This window comes from Mastigoproctus giganteus, chromosome 4 (assembly GCF_048544385.1).
Source record: "Mastigoproctus giganteus isolate SK-2022 chromosome 4, ASM4854438v1, whole genome shotgun sequence".
NCBI classification, from domain to species: Eukaryota; Metazoa; Arthropoda; class Arachnida; order Uropygi; family Thelyphonidae; genus Mastigoproctus; species Mastigoproctus giganteus.
This window is the reverse complement of record NC_143578.1, coordinates 208,056,188-208,081,383: the sequence shown is the minus strand read 5'-3', so window position 1 is coordinate 208,081,383 and position 25,196 is coordinate 208,056,188. Positions and strand designations below refer to the sequence as shown.

Sequence of the window (25,196 nt, the reverse complement as noted above, 5' to 3'; positions counted from 1 at the left end):
TATATAGCATTCAGTTATTTTTAATTCATTCTGTGGAAATGTGAATGTACTTCACAGAATTCAGACAGCAAGGTTCTGTCAGTTAGATTAAACAGTAGAGCAAAGTCTGTAATAAGTTGTTAGATGAGAAACTTCAGATTTCAGAATACATGCTGACCACCCATTCTGCTTAACACTTTTTGCTGTTGACTTTTCTGACTACCTTTTTGACCTAGGATTGAGTCAGTGTGAATTGAAAAGAACAAATATTTTTCTTACTGTGACTGATCTAATCAGTCTCTGGTAAAGATTGTTTGACAAAAATATGGATTTAATCCTCTAAATGGATTAAAATCTAAAGCTGCATATTTGCATTCAGGAAGCAGTGAACATGTTAAATAATAAAAGTAATTTTAGGTTTGCTCAACTGATTTTTATAATTATGACCTTGAGAAAAACACTGGTTTGTCTTAATTAAAATAGTATGGAATACATGCTACTTTCTGGGAGCAATAAGAATTTTGTAGGATGTGCCAAGAAACAAATTATGTAGGATGCATCAACCTCCAGATTGCCTAACTTCTGATAAGAGAAGTTTTTTTTTGGCAAAATTAAATTTTTAAATTAATTTTAAGGAATCAGAATATTCATCAAATGTAGCTGCAGCTTAATGCATAAATATTTGAAATATGTATTATGTATCTGCATGTATATAAAATTAGGAGTCACTTACAATACCCCTCTTTTTTTTTATTATACATGTGTGCAACTCACTTTTCTAGCTCTGGAGGAAAGTGAAGTTAGAGATTTTATCAAATATTTTGTAAAAAAAGAACTGGACTTGTCATTTGAATTGGTACCTCATACATCCACTTCCCCAGATTTGTCCCCTGGCAACTCCACCACCCCCAAATCTAAAATACTTCATCATAAGTTACAGATAATTTTGCTGTGATGGATGTTGTGGACACTTGGTTGGATAGTCAACCACAAGGGTTTTCTTTGGATGGAATTAAAGCCTTGTAACATTGTTGGAGAAAAATGAATTAGTGTTGCAGGAGACATTAAATAAAAATACAGTAAACTCTTGATTTAACGGACCCTAAAATAACAATTTCTGTTTTAACAGACCGGACGAATAATAATACAGTAATGTACATATTAGTCTCAACCATATTTTTTTTTATGTTATGCAAATCTTCAGTGTTATTATTAATTAATAATTATCTATTAACCTACTTTTATTTTTATAATCAAATTCAGGAAATTGTTTTTTATTCTTTCTGAAAACGTGTTCAAATTGCTGTTTTCCGAGATAAGAGAAGGCGGTGACTTGTGAGCTGAATGTGACTCGGGACACTAAATTGCAGGTCTACTGACTTGCTTTGTTTTGGTTTCAGTCTGCCTCAACCTATCGTGTGGTCAGGTTGTATACAGAGTGTTTCTGTGATTTCTGAATTGTGACTTGATTTATTAAACAATTTTGCAATCGTTACAATTTAAAATGGCATCAAGTGATAGAGGAGTTAAAGAAATTGCACGAACTTAAATGTGGTACATAAATTGGAGCTAATTGAGAAATTAGAATAAGGCATCTGAGTAGCATGTGTTTGTGAAATTTATGGCGTTAAAAAAAAAAAAAAAAACTGTTTCTGATATCCCTAAATCAAAGGCCAAATTCAGCATAATTTTATATTGTATAGTACCGTGTATTGTATTAAAGCTCTTTTTTTACATTAAGAACAAAAAAAAAAAAAAGAAAGAAAGAAAGAAAAGCGCTCCCCCCCCCCCATGGCAAATTTTCCCTCCACGGGGGAATTTGATTTAACGGACTTTTGGTATTAACGGATACCCTTTCTCACCTATTAGTCTGTTAAATCGAGGGCTTACTGTACTTTCATTATTGCCATACTGTTATTTCTACCTGAGGGGCAGAGCAACTTTATCATTATCACTCCTCATGTGTTTTCCTGTGTACTTCTTTGTAGTTTGGGATAAACTATTATGGCAGAAGACAAAGGACTTTATTTTGCATTTTGCAGCTAGTTTTTACACAGAGTTTAAAAGTATCTCTGATAAAAATAAAGTATTTTAGGTGGATTTTTTTTTTTTTTTTTTTTTATATACAGTAGAATCTTGATTATCTGGGATACTGGGTGCAGCCTATAGAGATAGGAAGGTTATAATCCTGCGGAGATAGGGAGGTCATAATCCCACTGTATAAGCAAATTGCAAGACCACATTGGGAATACCATGTTCAGGTATATGGAGACCTCATCTGGAGGGGAGGGGAAACATGAAACAAGTGTGCTGAGCTCGGTAGATTGTTTTATGTGAAACATCCTTGGCTTGGATGAGATTAGCGTAATTACCTGTTCGATTGTAGCCATTCAAATGGCTTCAATCAAATGGCAGCTGCAGGGAGTATGATTGAAATAATACAAGTTACGATGATTTTCCTCTGGTGAAGCTGCAGACGACACCATTTTCATGCCCCATTTTTCGTGACCGATCAGATTTACTCGGTTGAGGTGTCCCTAAGGATGTTTCACATCAAAAAGCCATTGAACTTCTTGAAAGTGTCCAAAGATAGGCAGCTTGAATGGTGATATCGGCAGAAAGATGACCGTATGTGGAAAGACTCCGATTATGTGGACTACAGAGCTTGGCTACCAGGCACCTCAGAAGTGACCCGATTTAGGTTTATATTATATGGCTCTGAGAGGGATTAGTAAAATGAATGAAGGAAGAATTCTGTTCTAAGAATTCTTCAATCTGTGCAGCACAGATTGCACAGTACAAGAGCTGACATATGTATTTTTGAATTAATTTGCTTGATACAACAAAATTAGTTCACAGTATGATTACATAGTTAACCCATAAACTGGGGAAACCTACACTTTGGTAATCCTGAGTCAGCTATGTGTTGGCATATTTCCAAAAACTTAGTTAATGTTTTATATATTAAACTTCTTTTCAGAGAAGAAGAAAAGGGAACAAGGCTGAGAGAAGGAAGGAATTTTGATTCAGGAAAAGACCGCGATACCCGTGATGTACTGGAGCGAGAAAAGGAGCGTGAAGATAGGATACATGACATTGACTGGGGCAGAGAGAGGTCTGTAGATAAAGGGCCAGACCGTGACATGGATTGGGATACAGAAAGACGCGAACCATTTGAAAGGGTATATTTTTACCTAGATTATAGATTTTTAATTTTAGACATTAATCTGCATACTAAATGTATTAAAATTTTTTAAAAATTATTATATCAGTGATTAATTTTCATAATGTAATCTTTGATGAATGACTAAACTTCCAAATATTTGATTATATCTGACTAATCATGAGCAAGAATTCATGTACAGTTACTTCAGTGGGAAAATACCATATGTATCCTCCACAATATGTTGCACTTCATGAAAGTATCACATTTTTGCCACTCATTTCAAAAAGTCTGTGTTCAAGTTCTGTTAATGACAAGGAATTTCTGGAGGACTCATCAATTGATGCAGTAGGTAGCTAATCTTAGGTGGAGAAAGCAGGATTTTCCCTGTGATTTATTACATGTTTTTCAGCCTGCGCAACATATAAAACAGCTTGTGAATATACATTTGTAGAGACAATGGCACAATGTGGTTAAACTCAAAGATTTGCCTATAACAACAGTTTACACACTGTTTTTGCATTGTTCTACAAGGTGTCAATTTCAGGGATTGATTTTGATCCTAATTTCTGGGTTTGTAGTGTGTTACATGTTTGCTGACTCATATGAATCATTCATTCATTTATATGTTGTTGTTGTTGTTTGGTTTTTAGGAGCATTAGCAACTAAGGCCATATTGCTCCGGGAATATGCGGTGGTTATTCCCTGACCTTTCTGCATCCTCCATATTTCGTGGTGACGGGCTCAAACCCCGGTCTAATCAAGAAGCGTGTGCTACGCACTGGTGCTCCTTCCCACCTGGCTACGGAGGCACCCATTTATTTGTAATCTGCATTAGTGCATGCTTAATAGAAATTGTTTTATGCATATCATTGCATTTTAAAATGAATTTTTACCATGCAGCAAACTTGCTTCAAATTAGAGAAAAGCAAATGAAAGCTGTTTTTAACTACCATAATGTTAAGAACAGCTTTTTTAGGAGATGTCATTCGGACAATTATCATTGGCTTACAACCTCATTTTTAAAGAGGGTTAGTTCTCTGTCAGAGGTGAACCTTGCTTTGGCCATTCTGCTTAAAAAAACGAGCAATTCAATAACTCTTCTTCGTGACCCAAACAGAAGTGATTGACATTTTAATACTCATGAAATTGGTATTTTTTTGGGGAAAAATCGATTTTAACATAAGATTTGGGTATGCAATGCATTTTAGCCAACTTTGTGTCCCACTTACTAGAGAGCATGAAGTTCTCTTATATTAGGATCTTAATCAGCATGCTGCTTATGATTTCCCAAATATTAGTTTGGTTTCTGAGCCTTTTTTTTTTTTTTTTTGGCATTCCAAATATTTTCCTGATGGTCAAACACTTCACTGACATTAAAGTGTTTTAATACTTACTGTGTATTCTCTAGTTTACTGTCTGTTGCTAGTTGTCTTTGAAATCGTGTGGGATTTCACATTTGTCTTTTTTTTTTTTTTTTTTTTGTTATATAGAAAATCAGGGAGAGATTTTAAGGAAATATTCAGCAATGTTGAAAGCATATTTTTTGATGTTTTTGGAGAGGAATTGGTGAGTTTGGTATAATCAAACTTGTAAGTAAAGTGGTTTTTTTTTTTTTTTTTTTAATGGCTAGTAGTCACACTATTCGAAGTTTTTTTTTTTTTTTTTTGTGTGTGTGTGAAAAGGTTTTATTCATCTGGCAGTTTCGTTACAATGCAGCATGAGTTCAAAGAGTTGGTTGCAGAAAAGGTTAACAATTTTAGGTTAGTTGAAATTTGAATGTTCTTTCAATTTACTGAAAGAATATTTAAATAATAGGGTCATCACTAATTGATATACTGGATTGGATACTCTTGGCTACTGTTCTTGCTAGATTTGAATCCCTGTGATTATTTTCTGTAAGGATTCCTGCCACATAATGTTGAAGAATTGAAAGGCGAAATGGCAGGTGATTTGAAGAAATATTAGCTGCACTTGTGGCAGTCTTCAAGGATATCTGTGAAAATGAGCTTATGTGCACATGGTTAATAGGTTAAGTATATTTTTGCTATGATATTGTTTAGTGCAATTGTATCATTACTACATATTTGAAGTTTAAGACAAACCAAAGTTTATACATTAAGCATTATTATAACGTGCTATGAAATCCTTCATGAGTTGCATTCCTCTAGAGAAGTCTGCCATCACTTATTCTCAGTTGAGTACCGCCACCCAGATTGAAGCTGTTTGGCCTCTTTTTGGTTGGTGAGTAAGTATCAGATTATAAGAGCTGTTGACCCAGTTGCAATTTATTTACATAATATGAGAAATGCCAAAAGGTGACTAATGAAATTTTAGGACAACCTTGAACTGTGATATTGTATAATGCAATTGCATCACTACTACATAGTTGAATTTTATGACCAATGAAAGTGTTTATAATAATGATGTTAAGCATCATTATTATAACATCTCATATTGTGAATTTTACAGTTTGATGCTTTCTGACCTAAAATTTTATTAGTCTAAGGAGTACACTTTTTGTCATCTCGTGTAACAACTGGTCACACCAGTTGTTAAACGAGCTATTATACCTTTGGGTACCTGTCTGTCCACTAATGAGGCCAAATAGCTTTGAAAGGATGCAGTATGGGTGATAATAATCGACTTTAGAATAAGTAACAGCAGACTTCTCTAATGAGAAAGTGTCACTTATTTGTGGTATTAGAGGAAGGCAACTCATACTGAAAGAAGTTATGATAATGTAGCCTAATATACAAATTTCAGTTTGTTTTAAAATTCAACATTGTTTTTATCATATCTCATATTGTGGATACCTACAACGAGTTGCCATGGTATTGCACAACCCTGAGTAAATAACACTTTACCTATGGAGAAGATATCTATTCTCGGCGGATACCACTACCCAGATGGCACTGTTTCAAAGCTTATTGGCTTCTCATTGGTGGGTGGGCAGGTACCATGGAGTTTCAATAGTGACAACCCAGTTTTGAAGTATAACTCCACAATATGAGGGATGCCTGATGGTGTGCAGTGGTTTAGTCTAAAAGACATTTGTTGGCTGAAGCCTTAGAGTATGAAGGAGTTTACTTATAGATGTGTTAATGCACACATCATTTATACTACTAAGGTAGTTTTAATGCATCGCTTTAATTATATCTCATATTGTGAATACCTTCACAAAGAGTTGCCATGAGAAGCCGATAAGCTTTGAAATTGAAATTTGAAATTGAGGGTGACAATCCCTCCCATCCAGTTATCGTCCCATTGCAATTACTTCTACTCTTTCTAAAGTAATGGAGAAATCAATTAACCGCCAACTCTTAAACTACTTAGTACCTTCCGTCTGATCAACGATCGCCAGTGTGGATTCCGTCAGTGTCGATCCATTGGTGATATTCTGGCTTATGTTACCCATTTATGGACAAATTCAATGGAAAAGTTTTGAAACACATGCAGTTGCTCTTGACAACTCAAAGGCTTTCGATCGTGTTTGGTCTAAAGGTCTGCTAAACAAGCTTCCATCTTATGGTTTGCCAACTGTTTTTTGTAATTGGTTTTTGAGTTTTCTCTCTGATCGCTTTTCACCAGCCATTTTTAAAGGTTTGGGAGAGCCATCACACTCATTGAGAGTGATGGTAGATGGCTCTCTGTCTTCTAACTTCTCCACTAATGCTAGTGTCGCCCAAGGTTCAGTTCTTTCCCCCATTCTTTTCCTCTTGTGTATTAATGACCTTCTATTAATCAGAAATCCTATCCATAGTTTTGCACATTGCATTTCACTTTCCAGTTTGAGAAACTTCGCCCTGCCCAGTCAGCTTCAACTTCTCGAATATCCTCTACCAATTCCTTAAATGCTGATCTCCGGGTAATTCTCCAGTGGGGCAAATACAACTTAGCTGATTTCAATCTTTCTAAAACTCAGTCCTGTCTTACATCTCACAAAAAGGATTCTTCTGCTCCTATGCTTATCTTTGGTGATAGACCGATTTCTAGGCAAGATGTCTCTTTTGGGGATTACCCTGACTCCTAATCTCTCTTGGCACAAGTACATTACAAATATTGCTTCCTCTACATCTAAAAAGCTTTGTTTTTTCTTTCACTCTATGCATTACTTTTCTTGCAAACAGTTCACTGTGTACAAATTGCAAATCTGCCATACCATGGAATATTGTTCCAACATCTGGGTTGGTGCCCCCAAAACCCCTCTCAAGTTTCTAGATTCCATTCAGAAGAGTGCAGTTATGTTAATTAATGACTTATCTCTAACAGTTTCTCCACTCTCTGTCTCATAGGTGTACTGTTTCTGCTGCATGCCTTTTCTACAGATACTTCGATGCACACTGTTCTTCTGAATTGGCTTCTATAATTCCCGCTCTTTCTTTCAAAACAGTCTGAACACGTGCTGCCACCAACCAACATCCCTTTACTGTCCAACTTCAAACTTACAGAACCAACTTTTCATCTTCCTTGTTTATTCATTCAACTGCCGTTTTCTGGAACAACCTTCCTTCATACTTATTTCCTGAAAATTACAGTCTACAGAAGTTCAAGTCTAATGTCAACAAATATCTTCTTCTTCTCAACCTCCAACTAGGGCTTATAATACTGGGATCCCGAATATCGGGATCCTGTAATTTTTTTCCACTATTGATACAAAAATACCGGTTTCTTGGTACATAAAGGTTATAAAATCACCTTTATGTGATTATGATGTCCTTATCTCTACTAGCAAATTTTTGATAAATCATTGATAGGACATCATGCGACATTGCAACCTGTCCAAAATTCTCGGACAACTCTGTCTGATTGTATCGTAACTCCCAAGTCCCATTCCTTCGCTACTGACTTTAGTTCAACTCCACCAAGTGTATAAGTTATTTTGGGGTTGCTGTTCCCCTTGTGTAAAACTTGCATTTTGCTGAATTAAAGCATATAGCTGCCACTTTTCTGACCAACCCTGGAAAATCATTAACTATTCTACTGATCTTTACATCATCTGCAAGTTTAGAGACCACACCCTGTATCCCTTCTCATAGATGTCATTTCAGATAATCAAAAATAACAGTGGTCCCAATACTGATCCTTGGGGAACCCTGTTTCTTACATTAACCCAATCTGAGGAATAATCATTTATCACAACCCCCTGCCTGGTACCCTCAAGCCTATTTAACTATTTTTATATTTAAAATAACTATTTTTGCTAAAAAAGTTCAAAGCCTAAAAAAAATGGACTGAGATCATCTACAATTATCTCAGTACAATAGTACCAGAATAGAATCCGAAAGGGCGTTTTCTGCTGCTAATCAAATGTGTACCAAAATTTAGATCCATTTTAAACGATCATACTATTGATTGCTTATGTTTCTTAAGAGCTCACTTTATTCGGACAGGTAGTGTTGGATACTTAATGGTAGTGTGGATAATTAAAGAAACAAGTACAGTAATTACAGTACTTGTGTTTTCTTTACTTTATTGCACCTAACTGTCATCAAAATTTAGTGAGAAAAACGTTTGTTTTTGGAATACTGGTATTACCGGTTTCATAAATTAAAAATACCAAAATACTGGTATTGTAAGCCCTACCTCCAACCCAAGTGCGGTACTAAGTACTATAGGTTCTAATACCTCTCGTGTTGGGAGGTTTTCATAAAAAAAAAAAAAAAAAAAAAAAAAGGTACTTGCCCTCGACACAGTTGAAACTGGGAGCTTGTCAGGGACTAGTGTGCCTCGTGACTTGCCAAGTAATGCATTTCCGATTCAGATTCCAGAAAAGAATAGTTAAGTGTATACTGCTCTGGTTGTAAGTGATTTAGTTTTATTCAGATACTATTGTCAGGGAAATGGGCAATAGTTTTTTTAATAAAGGTAGGTGAACCAAAACAGCACATTTTCCCGGAGCAACAATTGATGATGTTACCAACAGATTGTCAGATTTTAAAGGGATAAAGAGAGCATTATTATTCATGTGGGGATAAAGATAGGACTGCACTGAAAAATCCGAGTTAGGTCAGAATGTGTATGTGTCTACAGTTTTGCTGAGAGATGGTAAGAGGGATGAAAGCCTTGTGGAGTAACTCAACACTCTAGGGAATCTGCAAGGCTCTGGGAAGGAAATTATTTTTCAGCATTGCCTGCACTTCTATGTAGAGGGAATCTGTTTTGTAGAGATGGTATTCATTAGTCCAAAGGTGCTACAAGGATTTTTGCCATTTTCATTGAGCATACCTCAAGAGTTCAGTCACTGCTAGTTAGCTAGGGAGAAGGATAATTTAGATATCTATGTTTATCTGATGATATGTGCCAAAGTAATGCTTGTAGCAACAAATTCCTCTTTGTTGCTACAACAGCCAGCGTTGGGAAGATGCTCTGAGGGTGGCAATGCTTCGAATGAACTGAAGATAAATTTTAGAGGGTGTGTCAAGGCAGTAAACTGCAGAAGAATACTTAGTCTTAACTGTGTCTTCAGTAATGTCAAGAGTGTTGTCAACAAAATAGCTGAATTCAAACACCCAATTAGGACAAATAATGCTGATGTAACAGGACTAACAGAAACATGATGTCACCTGGAAATTGGGGATGACGAGTTACGGTATGGTATGTATAATGTATTTAGGAAAGATAGGAGGGATTGGTAGGGCCATGCTTCTTATCAAAAGCAGCCTGAGCTTGAAAAAAGCTTTTGCTGAGTCAGAAGTTATGCCTGCCAACATAGAATGTGTGTAGTGAGAGTTATTTGGAAGCAAAGGTATAATGAGAGTGGAAGTAATCTACATGCTGGAAGATTGTGAAGAGAATGACATCTCTACATGCAGATGGAATGAGCAAGCAGTCATTGAATGTCTTATTCTGGTTGATTTAAATTTGTCTCAGATTGACTGGAAAAAGCCTGGGAGAGGACTTGCCTTGGGGAAAGTATTAAAAAAAAAAAAAAAAAAACACTAAATGATTAATATTTGTGCCAGCATATTACAGAAAATATTAGGTGTGAAAATATTCTTGATATCATCATTACAAATCAATGACATCACACAGCTTGAAGTATAAGGAGCATTGGCAGGTAGTGATCATGCAGATGGAAGAAGAAAGATGTTTCAGTAGTTAAGGGAAAAGGCATGGGTTTAATTTCATAAGAGGGGACTACAACAGTTTAAGTCACTTTGTGGCATCTATTAAGCGGGCATGCGCGTGCGAGTGAGAGTCGTGTAGTTAAGGGCATCTTGGCGGAATCTTTTATTTCAGTTTTCTATTTTGAAAAAAAAAAAAAAAATAAATAAATAAAATAAATAAATAAATTATAATATAATAAATAAAATGAAATGTAGTTCAGTAAAATATCCAAGTTGGTAATGAACATGAAAAGAATGCAGTAGGGCTATAGACTAAGTGGTACATTCAGATTTTGAAAAATAGTTTTTTCACTTTCAGAAAAAATATTTGAAAACCAACTTCGTTGGTTGTTAAAATGTGTAATTGCAGCCACAAAAGAATTAATGGAATGGTTTTAACCAATTTATGTGTTGTGAAAATGATGCCTGCTGAAGGAAATCTGATATTTTTAGTCTTTTAATGCAAGCTTAATTTGTGTTGGATCATTTATTTTCTTATTAGTTTCATGCACATTTCAGTGTTAAATTTTTTCCCCTGTGAATCATTAAGTTAATCCCCTCCCCAATACTCAAATTCAAGCCTTTTTGGAGTTGTTTTTTAAGCTTTAATTTTTTGTGGAAAGTTGGAACAAGTGCATTCCCAATTTCAAACCATTTTTTTTATTATTTATTTCTGTTAAATATGCTCTCCACCCACCTCCCATTATGAATTAACATTTATGGACTCCATATTTTTGAGTGATAAGTGATTGAAGTGAATACTGACTTTAGCAAAAGGGTCCAAGTTTGTATTACTAATAGACAACATAATTGCAGCTAGTAGTAGTTTCTTCATTAGTTACTGAAAGTCGTGATTATTATTTTGTTGATTATCAAAGAGACTGTATAAATGTCTTAAACAGGCACAGGAACGCACAACGTTTTGTTTCTTGTATTATTTCATGATAGTTACTTCTCTACAAGTCGTATTTAATGAGGTTTTGTATTTTTCAGTGACTGTGTCAGGAGTTACCTTCAACAGTGAATTCCTCATTACAAATAGCTCTCTCATTAATGATATTTGCTGTGCTGTTGAAAAACTGCAATATGTCCATTCCACTTTCTGAAAAACATTACCAGACTCTCTAGTCCCTATGATGTTTTATGTTATATTTCTTTTGCATGTGTTCTTAAGCATTGTAAACTTCGTGGTTTTGATTGTATGTAAAGTATATAGTGGTTCACTACAACTGCAAAAATCTCTACTGTAAATGCTGTTACTTGTTAATTTGGTTTGTTGTTTGGAAACAACAGCAATGCCATTGCTGTTTCTCATATAACACTTTCCTTGCGACTGTTGTTTTGGTGAGCATTGATATAATTGGTTGACAAGTTTTTTTCCATTCCAGTTATTTTGGCAATACTTTTAGAATGAGCAAATCTGCCTTCAGCGTAGATACAACGAAGGTTATCTGCTCTTAGAATGTGACCTTAATTTCTTCTACCTATGCATATTGTTCCATTGTGTAATTTCCCACTTCATTAGTTTTCTTAAATTGTTGTTAAACTGTTTATATGTTCATAAACTATTTCAGCTGTTGTTTTTTTTCCACATTCCTTCAGTATTAATTTCAGTGGCCTGTCTAACAGTATTTCTTTCCCAAGAGATTGTTTGTGTAGAAACTCTTGGAGACAACTGCTTATGATGGATCAGAATACACTGCCTTCTGGTGCTTACAGTTCGCCCTGGACCACCTCTGTGCAGGAGGATTAAGCTATGGAATGTGACTATGGCCAATTACATTCTATAATTGTCAAGAGTTTTCTACTGAAACCCATGCTATTGTTTCACAAAAGCTAACCTAACTAGCTACCTATAGGGTGGCTGAAGGTAGGTTAGATTAAATTACCTGGAATTTTTTTAAGCCTTCAGCCATCCTATAGGTGGCTGAGGATTTAAGAAAATTAAGAAGGCTTGTGAAATGAAACTTAGTAAAACTAAAGCACTTATGAAATTGTATATGGTTTAGTCCCCCCCCCCCACAACAGGAATTACAGAAAAGCCGAACAGCAAATACTCTTTTCACTCTTGCATTTGATGAAGCTATAAACGAAATACAGGCACTCCTCTATTTACATACAAACGACTTATGTACAAGTCGCAGATATGTACGAAGCATAAAGCTGTTGCTACACTTGTTATAAGAATCAATTTTTGAACGCCTTCGTGATATTTTTCTAAAGCAGATTTCTGGAGGTCACTACCATAAAACAATAAAAATAATTTGCAGTTTCTAGTTTATTGGGCTTTTCTGTTAGTGCAATCTGTTAAAAACTGGTAGTAAACTCGATCTTATTGAATTTGCGATGACACCAATAGCTGGAATTCTGTGGAGTTTTATGTTATTATCGTGAAATGTGCTTCCCCTTCACTGAAATCTTCAATCATATAAACGTAAATTTTCAGAATCTTCTTTTTATTCCTATTTTTTGAGCTGTATGAAGCTCAAAAAATAGGAATGAAAAGAAGTAATTGGAAGTGCTGGTAATAGTAAGTGCCGGTAATTGTGATCACGTTTGCAAACTGAATTAAAATTCAGATAATTGTGATCATGTTTGCAAACTGAATTAAAATTCAGTTTGCAAACATGATCACAATTATCGGTGCTTACTATATATCGTATAGTGAATGGTATTTTATTTTGGAAATTCCATTGTAAAGTGATTTGATCATAGATTAAATTAAACTACCTATCATATTTAGATTAAATTAGTTTTGAATAAATACTGTATTCTACATTATTATTCATTGTATGTTTTTTCTGCTTTGTTTAACTTGGTTACAAATCATGAATTGCTGTACATGATGAAGTTTGTTGGGTGTTATAATCTCATGTATTTTGTATCTACAAGACTGAAGTTGGACGTGTACAAAATGGACTTATGTACATTGAAAAAAAAAAAAAAAAAAAAAAAAAAAGATTAAGTACGTAAGTGGAAGAGTGCGTGTATTTTGTTTTCAACTGATGTTTATACCAAACTAACAAATGTGCATATAAAATTCTGGAATAGAAGTGTGATGAGTGTGGCATTCAACATAATATTTTAAAATGTAAACTATTATGGAATCAAAGTGAAAAGTAGTTTGAGAAACTCTTAGAAGTCTGGTGAAATGTTCACAATAAAAGATTATTTTATGAATTATAAAATACAAAAAGAAATCTACAGCAGTTTGCACCATTTGTGATACTATGCTCCAGAATTTATATGTTGCCATTTATTCATTGTTTGGGCAATCTAGGACCATAAATTTTGCCCATCTCTAGGCCCTGAAAATGTGAATAATTAAAAATATATATGGTGATTTTTGATAGCAACATTGCCTTTACCAACTCTGAGTATTTCACTATAAGCATCAGATTAGACTAAAGGAAACCTGTGCACACAAAATTTAATGGTTGGGTTGATTTACAGTCAAGCTTTGTATTATGCAGGTAAGTAAGCTTTATATATTTATTTTGATGTGTTGCCATCTCATGTCACAGAAGTATTGAAGTTTCAATGTTTCCTTCTTGATAGTGGGTGTTTTGTCGCAGTATTATTGTCTTAAAGGCTGGATGGATCTTAATCCTGCCCAACCTTATTAACGTATTGTTTAACCTAACGGTTGTGGCAGGTCACAGGTGGCTCTCCAAAATAATGATTCTGCATAACTGACAGTTAATGATAAAAATCGGAAATCTTCTCTACTTTCTAAATAGTCACTTCACTTAATTAATTCTTGAAGTGATTTCATGTGGCTTTTGAAGAGTAATTGCATGTAAGAGCCTGTCAGATTCTTCACCACTTTTTCTCAACTATTTTTCTCGAAGAGTGGTATGGGAACAGATAGGTGCCAATGCCACAAAGTTTAGAATTAGACTAATTTAACGTTATTTGCTTTTACTCTCCCACTTTTGAATTTTTTTTTTTTTACTCAAAAACTTGAGTACATGTTTCACTATAGTTTAAAGACAGTGATACTTTCAATAGACAGGTAGCAATATTCATAATTTTCAAATTTCACAGGCTTTGTGGTATGCTGATTCTTGAATAAATTTGAAAATCGAATTAAACAATAGTATCGCGTGTGTTCTTCTCCTTTAGCTTCATGGTCTGTATTATGTCATGAAGTGTCATGAAATTTTTAATGTCTATATATCAGTGGTGACTATAACATGCCACTCTTGTTGATACCCTAACTCCTGCTTTAAAGGGGTGTGGGGAGGGACACTGGTATTAAAAAAAAGAAAAATCCTGGATCATAATTTCTGGCAACAAAAGTAGAATTTTTGATGTCAGAAATTATGATCCTGGATTTCACATTATTGAAACCAACAGTTGCAATTACGGCCTTTTAGCTTTAATTTGCACAGGTATATAGGGGTGATTGTGAACTTGTTACATCAGTTTGGTGACAACAAAAATTTATTTGTTAAATTATCTTCAATTTATCTTATAAAATAATTTTAATTTTTTAACCACTTACTCAATTTTAGCTTATCATAGGGTGGCAAAAACATTTTTGTGGTGTTGCCTCTAGTGCAACATGACACATTCCATTGCAGTATGTAGCCAATATCAACATATGTAGAACTTCCATTTAAATTTCTTTCCCACTTTTTTTTTTTTTTTTTGGTGTTGATAAATGGATCGTAGAAACATTATGGTACAGTTTACCTTAGAAATTTTATTCCTGGTGATATTTGTTTTATTAACTTAAGCTTTGATTTAAACTTCAAGTTAATTTACTTTCAAAACCTTTAAAAGTAGGAAAGGCCAACTCTTTAAAACTTGGTGCCTAGCCATTTATCATTGCATTTGCATGCTCTCCTCATATTTATTTTGTTTTTTAATTCAAAATTATTTGTTTGCTTATAAATCCCATTTTCATATGAATTTTGTATTTCTCATAATTGCTGATGCAGTTATCAGGCATTCAACATGGCATAAATAAATTCTGTTAATACTATATTTATCATGTTTATAATATTTAAGATGTGTCTAGTTAATAAATCTTTTTAAGCCCATTCTCTCTAATTAGCACGAAAAAAAAAAAAAAAAAAAGTTGATGGTGCCAAAAAATATCAAGTGTAGTGTATTAATTGCACAAGTTTCAACTTGCATATTAACCATTACTTCATTAAAAAAAAAAAAAAAAAAACCCTTCAGAAATCAATTTGATCTCTTAAAATATTGACAAAGTTTGAAAAGTAGCTCCCAAAGTAGGGAGTTGTGTATTGTGCTCTTTGTGATTTGTCTCCCTAACGCATTATAATGAGCATCTATTGTATGTATATTAAAAACAAAATTATAATAAGCAAAATATATACACATGTGGCTCATTCCTTATTCTAGTGCGCGCGCACACACACACACACACACACACACACACACACACACACACACACACACACACACACACACACACACACACACACCTAACTTAGTAATTTACAGTTTGTCATTAAGAATTGGGATATCCATATTTTAAAATAAGGAATTAACTGTATAAAAATTATTACGCATCATGACCATGATTCAGTTAGCTTGCTCACTGTTGTCAGTAATGGTGTCTCCAATAAATCCCATCTAGTTGTTTTGACATATTGTACATATAGGGCTTCATTTCTTCATTAGATATCTGAGCTATTGATTCCATTTCCTGGCATAAGTTGGTGTTATCTCTAAATCATTATAATTAAAAGAATTATTCTGAGGATCGTAGTTTTTACTTAAACTAAATTTTTGAAATGTGAGTGTTCAGAAATGAAGGCTGATAGTTGAGCTCATAAGGTTTTTTTCAATAATACAGCCAGCTGGATTAATGAGGTGATTATGGTTAAGTCTCATCTTGAATACCGCACACAGATTTGGAAGCCTCATTTTAAGTAGGATATTGGAATGTTAGAATGGGTGCAAAGATGGGCATTGAAATTAGGGAGGAGAAGAAAAGAGTACTCTTACTAACAATGGCTTCAGTTCTTCAAACTATTGAGTGTTTTAAGGCTTTGAATGCATTAAGCTAGATGCTGATGGCATCCTTTTTCTTGCTCAGACAACACATGTGAGGGTCATAACTTTAATTTGAAAAGGATTAATAAAAATAATAATTAGGCATCCTAAAATTTGCTTTCAGTCATAGAGTAATGATTGCTGGAACAAACACCATGTGGTTGTGCAAGTTGGTAGTTTGAATAAATTTAATGAAGAGGTAGAAAAACTGAGTGTTTAGGCAGGTGATGTGGAAAATGCCCCCTCCCCTTTGATCCTCTATAAACTTGCTTTCTTGCATCATTTACCGATACTTATATTCCAGCATTGCATTTTGTTGAGGAGGCTAAGTAATGACCATGCATGATAAGAACTAAGCTGATGAAGTATTGAAACTGTAAAAGAACTAGATAATTTTTTGTATTGAAGAGAACCTCAAACAAAAGGTTTGAGGTGAGGTTCTCTGATATTTATTTTGCCAGGGCCTAGAGGAGATTGTTGTCGGCTATCAGAAATTGATTTATGGGGGGGGGAATGCCAGCGCTGTTCAAACGACTCTGTTCAAATATTTCCATAACAAATAGTTTCTTCATTGTGTATTTTATGCAATAAACATTTAATTCTATAATTACATGTATTTTCATTATCTTTTATATTGTATTCAGTTAAAAAGTTGTTTAAAAGGTATTTTTAAAATTCTTTATGGACATTCCCTGAAGGTCACCAACCAATTATAATTTTCCCTATTGATTATTATATTTGATGTACAAGTTAGTGCAATTCAAAGACTTAAATAGTTATAAATTGGCATCATTAAGTATATGGTGGCCATAATTAAAGTATCCCTATTCAGAGCTCTATGTAGCTCTAAGTAATAAGCAGAATGCCACCAAAATTAGTAAGTAAACTATTCAAAGCATGGGGAGAAGGATCCCATTAAAAAAAAAAAAAAAAGTTGCAAAATCTGCTGATAGGGGATAATATGGCGCTGTACAAGAGGAAAGATATGACAAAGTACCAACAAATAAATGAGACAAACCGTAATGAAATTACATATTTTTATTTGTGCTCTTTGCAGAAAGAAATTGAATAGCACTAAGTTTTAAATCCAAACTAAAAAATGATGCCCAAGAGAGTAGAAACTTTGCATAAATCTGAGTTAATTTAATTTTCCCAGCAGCAGAAAGCTATAACGGCACAATGTGAACATTGCAAGCGTATTCTGTAAGTTTAGTGTTAACAATGTGTCTCAATCTGCCTTATCGTGCTTTAATTGCAAAGTTCTACTTTAATGGATGCAATGCAACAGCCGCTCTGATTGAATTTAGATGCTGTAAGAACTTACATCCAGGCAGCTGTGGCAGTTAGAATGATAATTAACAAATTTGAGGAAACTGGTTCCTTTATTTTGAAGCCTGGAAGAGGAAGGAAGCCTGTTTCACCTCAGGTAGCAGAGGAAGTTGCAATGGCTATCGTTGACCAATCCATGGATACAGCTGCTGGAACTAGTAGCAGTGCACGGGGAGTAGCGAGGCAATTGGATTTTCCATGATCCACTGTGTGGAAAATTCTTCTGAAACTAATATCCATATTATTATGGATATTAGACTATTATCCATACAAGATCTCTTAGTGCGGCTACTGATGTTGCCAGCAGCCGCTGCAAAGAGATGATTCTGAAAAATGAATGCCATTTCCTGTACCGTTTTTGGCCATAATGGAAAGTGGTCAATGCCTGGCCATGGAACATTTGGGGAGATGAGGCCCATTTTTATCTTATTGGGGCCGTCAACACTCAAAACGCCGAATATGGTCTTCAGAAGCATCGCATGCTATTAAGCAAATCCCATTGCACTCGCCAAAAGTCACCATCTGTTATGGTGACTTAAAATTTCATCCCGGTGCCATACTTTTTTGAGGAATTGCACCCAGCAGGAGCAGCCATTCCATTACGGCACAAAGATATCATCACATGCCTAGCAGTTTCACTATTCCTTAACTGTAGCAAAAAATTGTCTGAATGAGACAAGTTTTATGCAAGATGAGGCTCATATCGCACAACTAGTACAGCAGATTCTCTGGCATCACTTTACTGCAGAAAGAGGCGCCTCCATAGCCAGTGGGAAGGAGCAGCAGTGCGTAGCACACGCTTCTTGATTAGACCGGGGTTCGAGCCCATGACGGGCTCGAACCCCGGTCACCACCAAATACGGAGGATCGGAAAGGTCAGGGAATGACCACCGCATATCCCGGAGCAATATGGCCTTAGTTGCTAATGCTCCTAAAAACCAAATAACAAACAAACAACTGCAGAAAGAGTCATTAGTCATTTGTTTCCCATTGCATGGTAACCATGTTTGCCTGACCTTACACCATGTGATCTTTGGCTGTGGAGTCACCTCAAGGCCATGTCCATCGAGGAAGGGTCCCTAACTTGGCTGTCTTAAAGGAAGACGTAACGCAGCACATGCAGAACATTACTCTAGAGATGTTGCATGTCATGTCTTTCCTATTGTACAGAGCCATATTAGCAGATTTTAGAATTATTATTATTATTATTTTTTTTTTCCTCCATAGGATCATTCTCCCCGTGCCTTGAATAGTTTACTTAGTAATTTTGGTGGCATTCTGCTTATTACTTAGAGATACAGAGAGCTCTGAATAGGGATATTTTAATTATGGCCACCCTGTACATATCTCATATTGTCAATACCTTCACAAGAGTTGCCATGATATTGCACTACCTCAAATAAGTAACACTTCACCATAGGAGAGGGCGCCTCCGTAGCCAGGTGGGAAGGAGCAGCCGTGCGTAGCACACTCTTCTTGATTAGACTCGGGGTTTGAGCCCATCACCACCAAATACGGAGGATGCGGAAAGGTCAGGGAATGACCACCGCATATCCCGGAGCAATATGGCCTTAGTTGCTAATGCTCCTAAAAACCAAAAAACAAACAAACCATAGGAGAAGACTATTGTTACTTATTCTCAGTGGATACCATCACCCATATGACACTGTTTCGGACATTATTGGCTCTTCATCAGTGGGTGGGCAGGTTCCATAGTGTTGAAATAATGACAACCCAGTTGCGAAGTATTAATCCACAATATGAGAGATGTCTACTGTACTGCACAAGCAAATCTTATGCATTGCCAACTTTTTTTGCAATTGGGTAACCAGGTTTTCCTCTGACTGCTCAGAGTGGGTAGATGGCTATGTATCTTCTAAATTTCCCACTAATGCTCACATTGACCAGAGTTCATTTCTTTTTCTCACTATTTTCCTCTTTTATGACAATGGCATTTCACCTTCCAGTTTGAGAAATCTTGCCCTCTACAAACAGCTGCATCTTATTGAATATCCATCACCAATTCCTTAAGTGCTGATCTTCAGGTAATTATCCAATGGGACAAAGATATACCTAACTTAATTTTAATCCTACTAAAACTGTGTTGATTTACATTTCACAAAAAGGTGTCTTCTGCTCCTATACTTATTCTCGACGACGCTTGCATCTCTAGATAAGATCATATATACCTATTAGGGGTTACACTGACTTCTAATCACACCACAAAAATTGCTTCTTCTGCATTTAAACAACTGTTTTCTGTTTTGCTTTCTGCTTTACTTTTCTTTTGGACAACTTTTCACACTGTACAAATCTCAAATCTGCCCAAGTGTGGAATATTGTTTAATTTTCTAGACACTATTCAAAAGAGTTAACCCAGCCCATCTTTTTCCCTGTTTTCATCAGAATTTTGCCATTCCGACAACCTGCTTTCAAGGCTGTTGCCTGTTCTAATAGAATCAAGCAAGAGTCGCTAATCTATTACTCTGTATCTCCCCAGGGTAGCAGTTTCTCTACCCACCGAACACTGCCTGTTTAGCATCAGGAAATAATCTTGTGCTGCTTCTATTTAAGTGTATCCCATCCCTGTAAAAATCTTCCTCCTGTTAATAAGCACAGACCAAGCTCAAAAAAAATTGTACCCCATGATCCAAGCACAGTTTCCCCATGGCCAGATTGATTGATTCACAATTCTATTATGATGTACTTCTTATTGTGTCTTGGCAGGATTGGAGGCACTTATAATTAACAAGCAATGTTGAAGAAAAGTCATGAGTTAGGACTTAACTATCTTGTGACTTTTCCTCAACATTGCTTGTTAATTGTATCCTAAGATCTACTCTTAATATCATTAACATGTACAGCAGTATCACATTTTGTGCCATTAGAAGATGAAAGTTGTTCAACATATCATGAATTTTTGCCAGTGGCAGCCATACCCTGGTAAAATTCCACCTGTTCTTTTTGCACAATATATTTCTCACATCTGCCCTGCTTTCAAGGCTGTTGCCTGTTCTAATAGAACAGGATCTAGATAATTTGGGCAGATGAGCTAAGAAGTGGCAACTGAAGTTTAACCTTGACAAATGCAAAGTACTGCATATGGGTAGAAGTAACCCCAGAGAAACGTACCAACTGTGTGGTACTACACTTAAGGTGGTAGAAAATGAAAAAGACCTGGGAGTATTTGTGCAGTCAGATATGAAGTTTTCTGAGCAATGCAGACAGGCTGCCAGGGCAGGTCATGGGGTTTTGTCAATGATATATAGGAATTTTTCTAGCTGGGAGAAGGTGATTGTCCCTCTGCAATGGTCAGGCCGCGCCTTGAGTACTGCGTACAGGTCGGGAGGCCTCATTTTAGGAAGGATGTAGATTTACTTGAGCGTGTACAGAGAAGGGCAACAAGATTGGTGAGGGGAATGAAAAGATCCTTTAACCAAGAGAGGCTTAAGTTCTGCAAATTGCAGTGGCTGGAGACTAGGCACTTGTGCGGTGATCTGATTGAGGTGTATAAGGCCTTGAATGGGCCGAGCACGCTGAATTCTGATGGGATCCTTCCACTTGTTCAGATTACGAACCTAAGGGGGCACAAATTCAAATTATGAAAGGACAGATGTAGAATAAATGTGCGGAAATTTGCCTTTAGCCAGCAGGTGGTTAATTGCTGGAACAAACTTACATCTGTCGCTGTGGAATAAATTTGTGGAACTGGACAGGCATTTGGAGGGAATGGTGTGATTTTTTTTTTTTTTTTTTTGCCTGATGCTGCATAAGCTCATACACTTGCTTTCTTGCATCACATACCACTACTACTAGTACTATCCCTGACAATCAAGTAACTAACTCTAGTTACTTCCTGTGGGACCACTGATCTCTGCTGTGGAGTATGTTCTGTTGTATGCTGTTGGAGTGTGTATGTAACTGTTGGACTGGGCAGCTGACAATTTACATTGCCAATACCTTTTAAACAAACAGCACAAGGAAAGTTGTGTATGTGTGGAAACCCAAACCTGTGCTTGGTTTTTGACAGTAGTCCTTCATTGGGCAGTGATGGGCCTTGACTACTGAATGTGTGCTGAACTATGAATAATATTGAAGCTGAGTGAAGAGGAAAGATGTGTAATTCAGAAAAATCAGCTATACTCCAGATCTTGGGTACAAGTTATCTGCACAGTGGGCATGGTCTTAAACAGAGATATTGTTATTGTAGAGGTTTTTTTTTTTTTTTGTTTGTGTACTTTGTATACTTAGTTGTTGGCGCATCGGCTTCTGTGGCCATAATGCACCCCCCAAGGTTTTTTGCATTTTCTGCTCTGATCCAAGCGATGATATTACAATGTTTTTGTTGTGTTACATGTGGGCGGTAAAGCAGTGAATGGAACCTGTCAATCACTGCTTTGTTTCTGACCGTTTGTTGAAATATGGACATGTACCCAAGATCTGGAGCTTCACCGAAAAATCATTAAAAATCTTTAAATTTTAAACAAATAGTGGTTAGGTAATGCTTAACAATCATTAGAGATATGTCAACCTGCAGACAGGTCACCTTGAATTGTTGAGACCAAGGCTTAATAACTGACTTGGTTGGTATCAGTAGAAAGGCCAATGTCGTCAAAAATGGAAAGTGAATGTAAACATGCACATTTTCGAAATTTAATGTCAGTATTGTTAGCAGTTTTGTGCATTACATAATTTAAAAATAATTTATAAAATTTTGCCTGAGGTTGCCCCTAAGTAATTTGGAATTCAAGGCATTCACGAAAACATGTTTAGGTTAATGTCGAAGTTCCCAAAATTACCATATGTTCATTAGGATGACAAAACACTTAATTATAAGCAGCTTTATTGACAAATATTTGAGCGTATGCAATATCAGCCAAAAAAAATCACACCATTCCCTCCAAATGCCTGTCCAGTTCCTCCTTAAATTTATTTAACCTATCAACTTCCACAACGACAGACGGAAATTTGTTCCAGCAATTAACCACCTGCTGGCTAAAGACAAATTTCTGCACATCTATTGTACATCTGTCTTTTCTTAATTTGAATTTATCCCCCCTTAGGTTCGTAATCTGAACAAGTGGAAGGATCTCATCAGAATTCAGCGTGCTCAACCCATTCAAGGCCTTATACACCTTAATCAGATCACCGCGCAGGTGCCTAGTCTCCAACCGCTGCAATTTGCAGAACTTAATCTTTGTATACTTAACATCACTTGTTTTGTTAATAGATTACCTAATTAGCACAATGCTAATTAGGTAATGTGTGGATTTCATTGCATATTTCTGTTATGCAGAAGATAAGTTAGTCAGTTAATCAAAGTTTTTTTTTTTTTACATCAATCCATGTGATAATGCATTCATGGTACATCCAGGTAAGATTTGCAACTACTGGATTAGAGGAGGAGCTTATCAGATCTATATGTGATTCTTGTTATGATTTGATGGTTTTGGCAGCCTTGTAGCAGAAATGTTAGTTTAGCTCCTGCAATGGGTGTGATGAGCATGCTTGTTAGCATTTGAGTGCTAGAAATACTGTAATTTAATTTGCTATTGTTAAGATTTTGTTGCCAGTCTTCTAAGAAACAACAAGAATTGCGACAAAACGTTAGGACACTTGGAATATAGTATCCTACCAAAAGTCACATAGGATACGTGCATTTGTGAACAAAACAAATAAGTAGTTATTAATCCAACCAAAATCAGTGTGTTGGCTCTCCTTTGATTTCATAACTTCTTCAGTGAGTTGTTGAAGACTACTAATTTCTGGCAGAAGGGTAGTGGAGTTGGGCTTTGCTAACAAGCCATGTTTCTTAGCCTTGTTTTAATTCTTTATTAGACTTCATCCCAAAGATGAGTAAAGGTTAGGGGTTTGTTTTAGCCACCAGGAACTTTGCTAGCTAAGGCAATGTTCTTATGTTATTCTCTTCAAACAGTGTGTTCACAACCCTTCCATTGTGACACTGAGCATTATCACGGATTATTAATTGGTGGCATTCAGGAGTCATTCATAAAACTGCCACAGTGTGGGATATGCAATTATTCAGGACATCATGCAGGGAGCAGGATTTATAGTTATATATACCTCAAGCTTTTTAAGTAGTTATCATTTTCTAGTCATCCTACATGCTCACTAGACTTAGAACATATAGCATGATTTGTTCCAAAGAAATGATTTCCATTGATCCACAGTGCATGTTTGGTGTGCTTTGCACCATACCAGTTGGCAGTATTTCTTTTGTTATCAGTGATTGCCTGCAGTCTTTTGTGAATATTCTTCAGGTTTATCTGAGCCCTGCCTCATAAACTTCCAGGTTTGTCTGTGGCTGATCATTGCCTTAAACTAAAGGCAACCCAGCTCCTGCCACTCATTATTTTTATCCTACCTCGTGATATTTTTGGCTTATTGTCACCTGTTAATCTTCATTTCTTCAGGATGTTCCATTTATTTCCTATACAGTAACATGCACACGTGTATTGCCGTGTCATCCAACTATCATTTCCCCCTCTTAAATTGTGTTGTCGTCATCTTCATGCTTATTGTTCAACATAAGTGAAACCAATTTCTTGGTAATTGCTGATCAATTTTGCCAGTCAAAAGATTTGCATATATTTCATTTTCCCGCAGTGGAAGGGTAGGATAGTATAGTTTTTATATATATGGGTGGTAGTAATTTCTTTTGATTGTGGTGTCTGCTTCTACCTTCTTGACCAATTATCCCTTTTCAGTGTTGAGATTGTAAGTCAGATTAGAAATGCTTTTGGTTTCAGCACACAATTTGGTTTTGGTCTAGTTATGAGAGACAAGCTGAATAAATTGGCTGGCAATTCTTTGTTATTAGTTTTAATATTGGGAGTTATGAACTTGTTGAGAAATGGCACAGACTGAAAGCATACTACAATAAATGTCTGTCATACAGAAGATAGTTGTAGTAAGGTTTTGTACCGGGTTTTTCCATTAAGAAGCCCATGGGCTTGTATTTGGTTTTTACATTTTTAAGGTTCTCATGTTGTCCCTAAATAGAAGCCCATGGCCTTCTTAACGGAAACAGGTTTATTTTGAAATAATATTTATTTGATTAATGAAAGGCTTTTTATTTTAAATAATATTTATTTGATTAATGAAAGGTTATTTTTATTTTAAATATTTCAACAATAGAACACTATGAAATTAAAAATTATTCTTATTATCTTAAAAAAATATAAACATATAAGACAATAATTGCAAGAAGAGAATTATTTATATTAGTAATTTTCATTCAGAACCCTGTTGTATCAGAGCAATCAGAGTAGTGGAAGAATTGTTGTTTTCGTCTTCATCCAATTCCATTAATTCTTCATCACTTCCATCACTAGCAACCAGATCATCAGATTCAATTTCAAGTCCATGATTGTTTTCAAGGATAATTCTCCATATTTGTGAGGCGCCTCCGTAGCCAGGTGGGAAGGAGCAGCAGTGTGTAGCACACGCTTCTTGATTAGACCGGGGTTCGAGCCCGTCACCACCAAATACGGAGGATGCGGAAAGTCAGGGAATGACCACCGCATATTCCCGGAGCAATATGGCCTTAGTTGCTAATGCTC

The 25,196-nt window shown here is 35.8% G+C and overlaps 1 protein-coding gene across 4 annotated transcripts in view; it reads left to right on the top strand.

The window, feature by feature from the left end:
- Nucleotides 1-25,196, top strand: part of LOC150087353 (uncharacterized) — a 521,069-nt gene that overhangs the window by 158,716 nt on the left and 337,157 nt on the right. For all 4 annotated transcript variants that reach the window (XM_090371151.1, XM_090371150.1, XM_090371149.1 and 1 more), the window contains exon 10: nt 2,960-3,161. In XM_090371151.1, the coding sequence (XP_090227277.1) occupies nt 2,960-3,161 (202 nt within the window). The remainder of the gene's footprint in view (nt 1-2,959; nt 3,162-25,196) is intronic.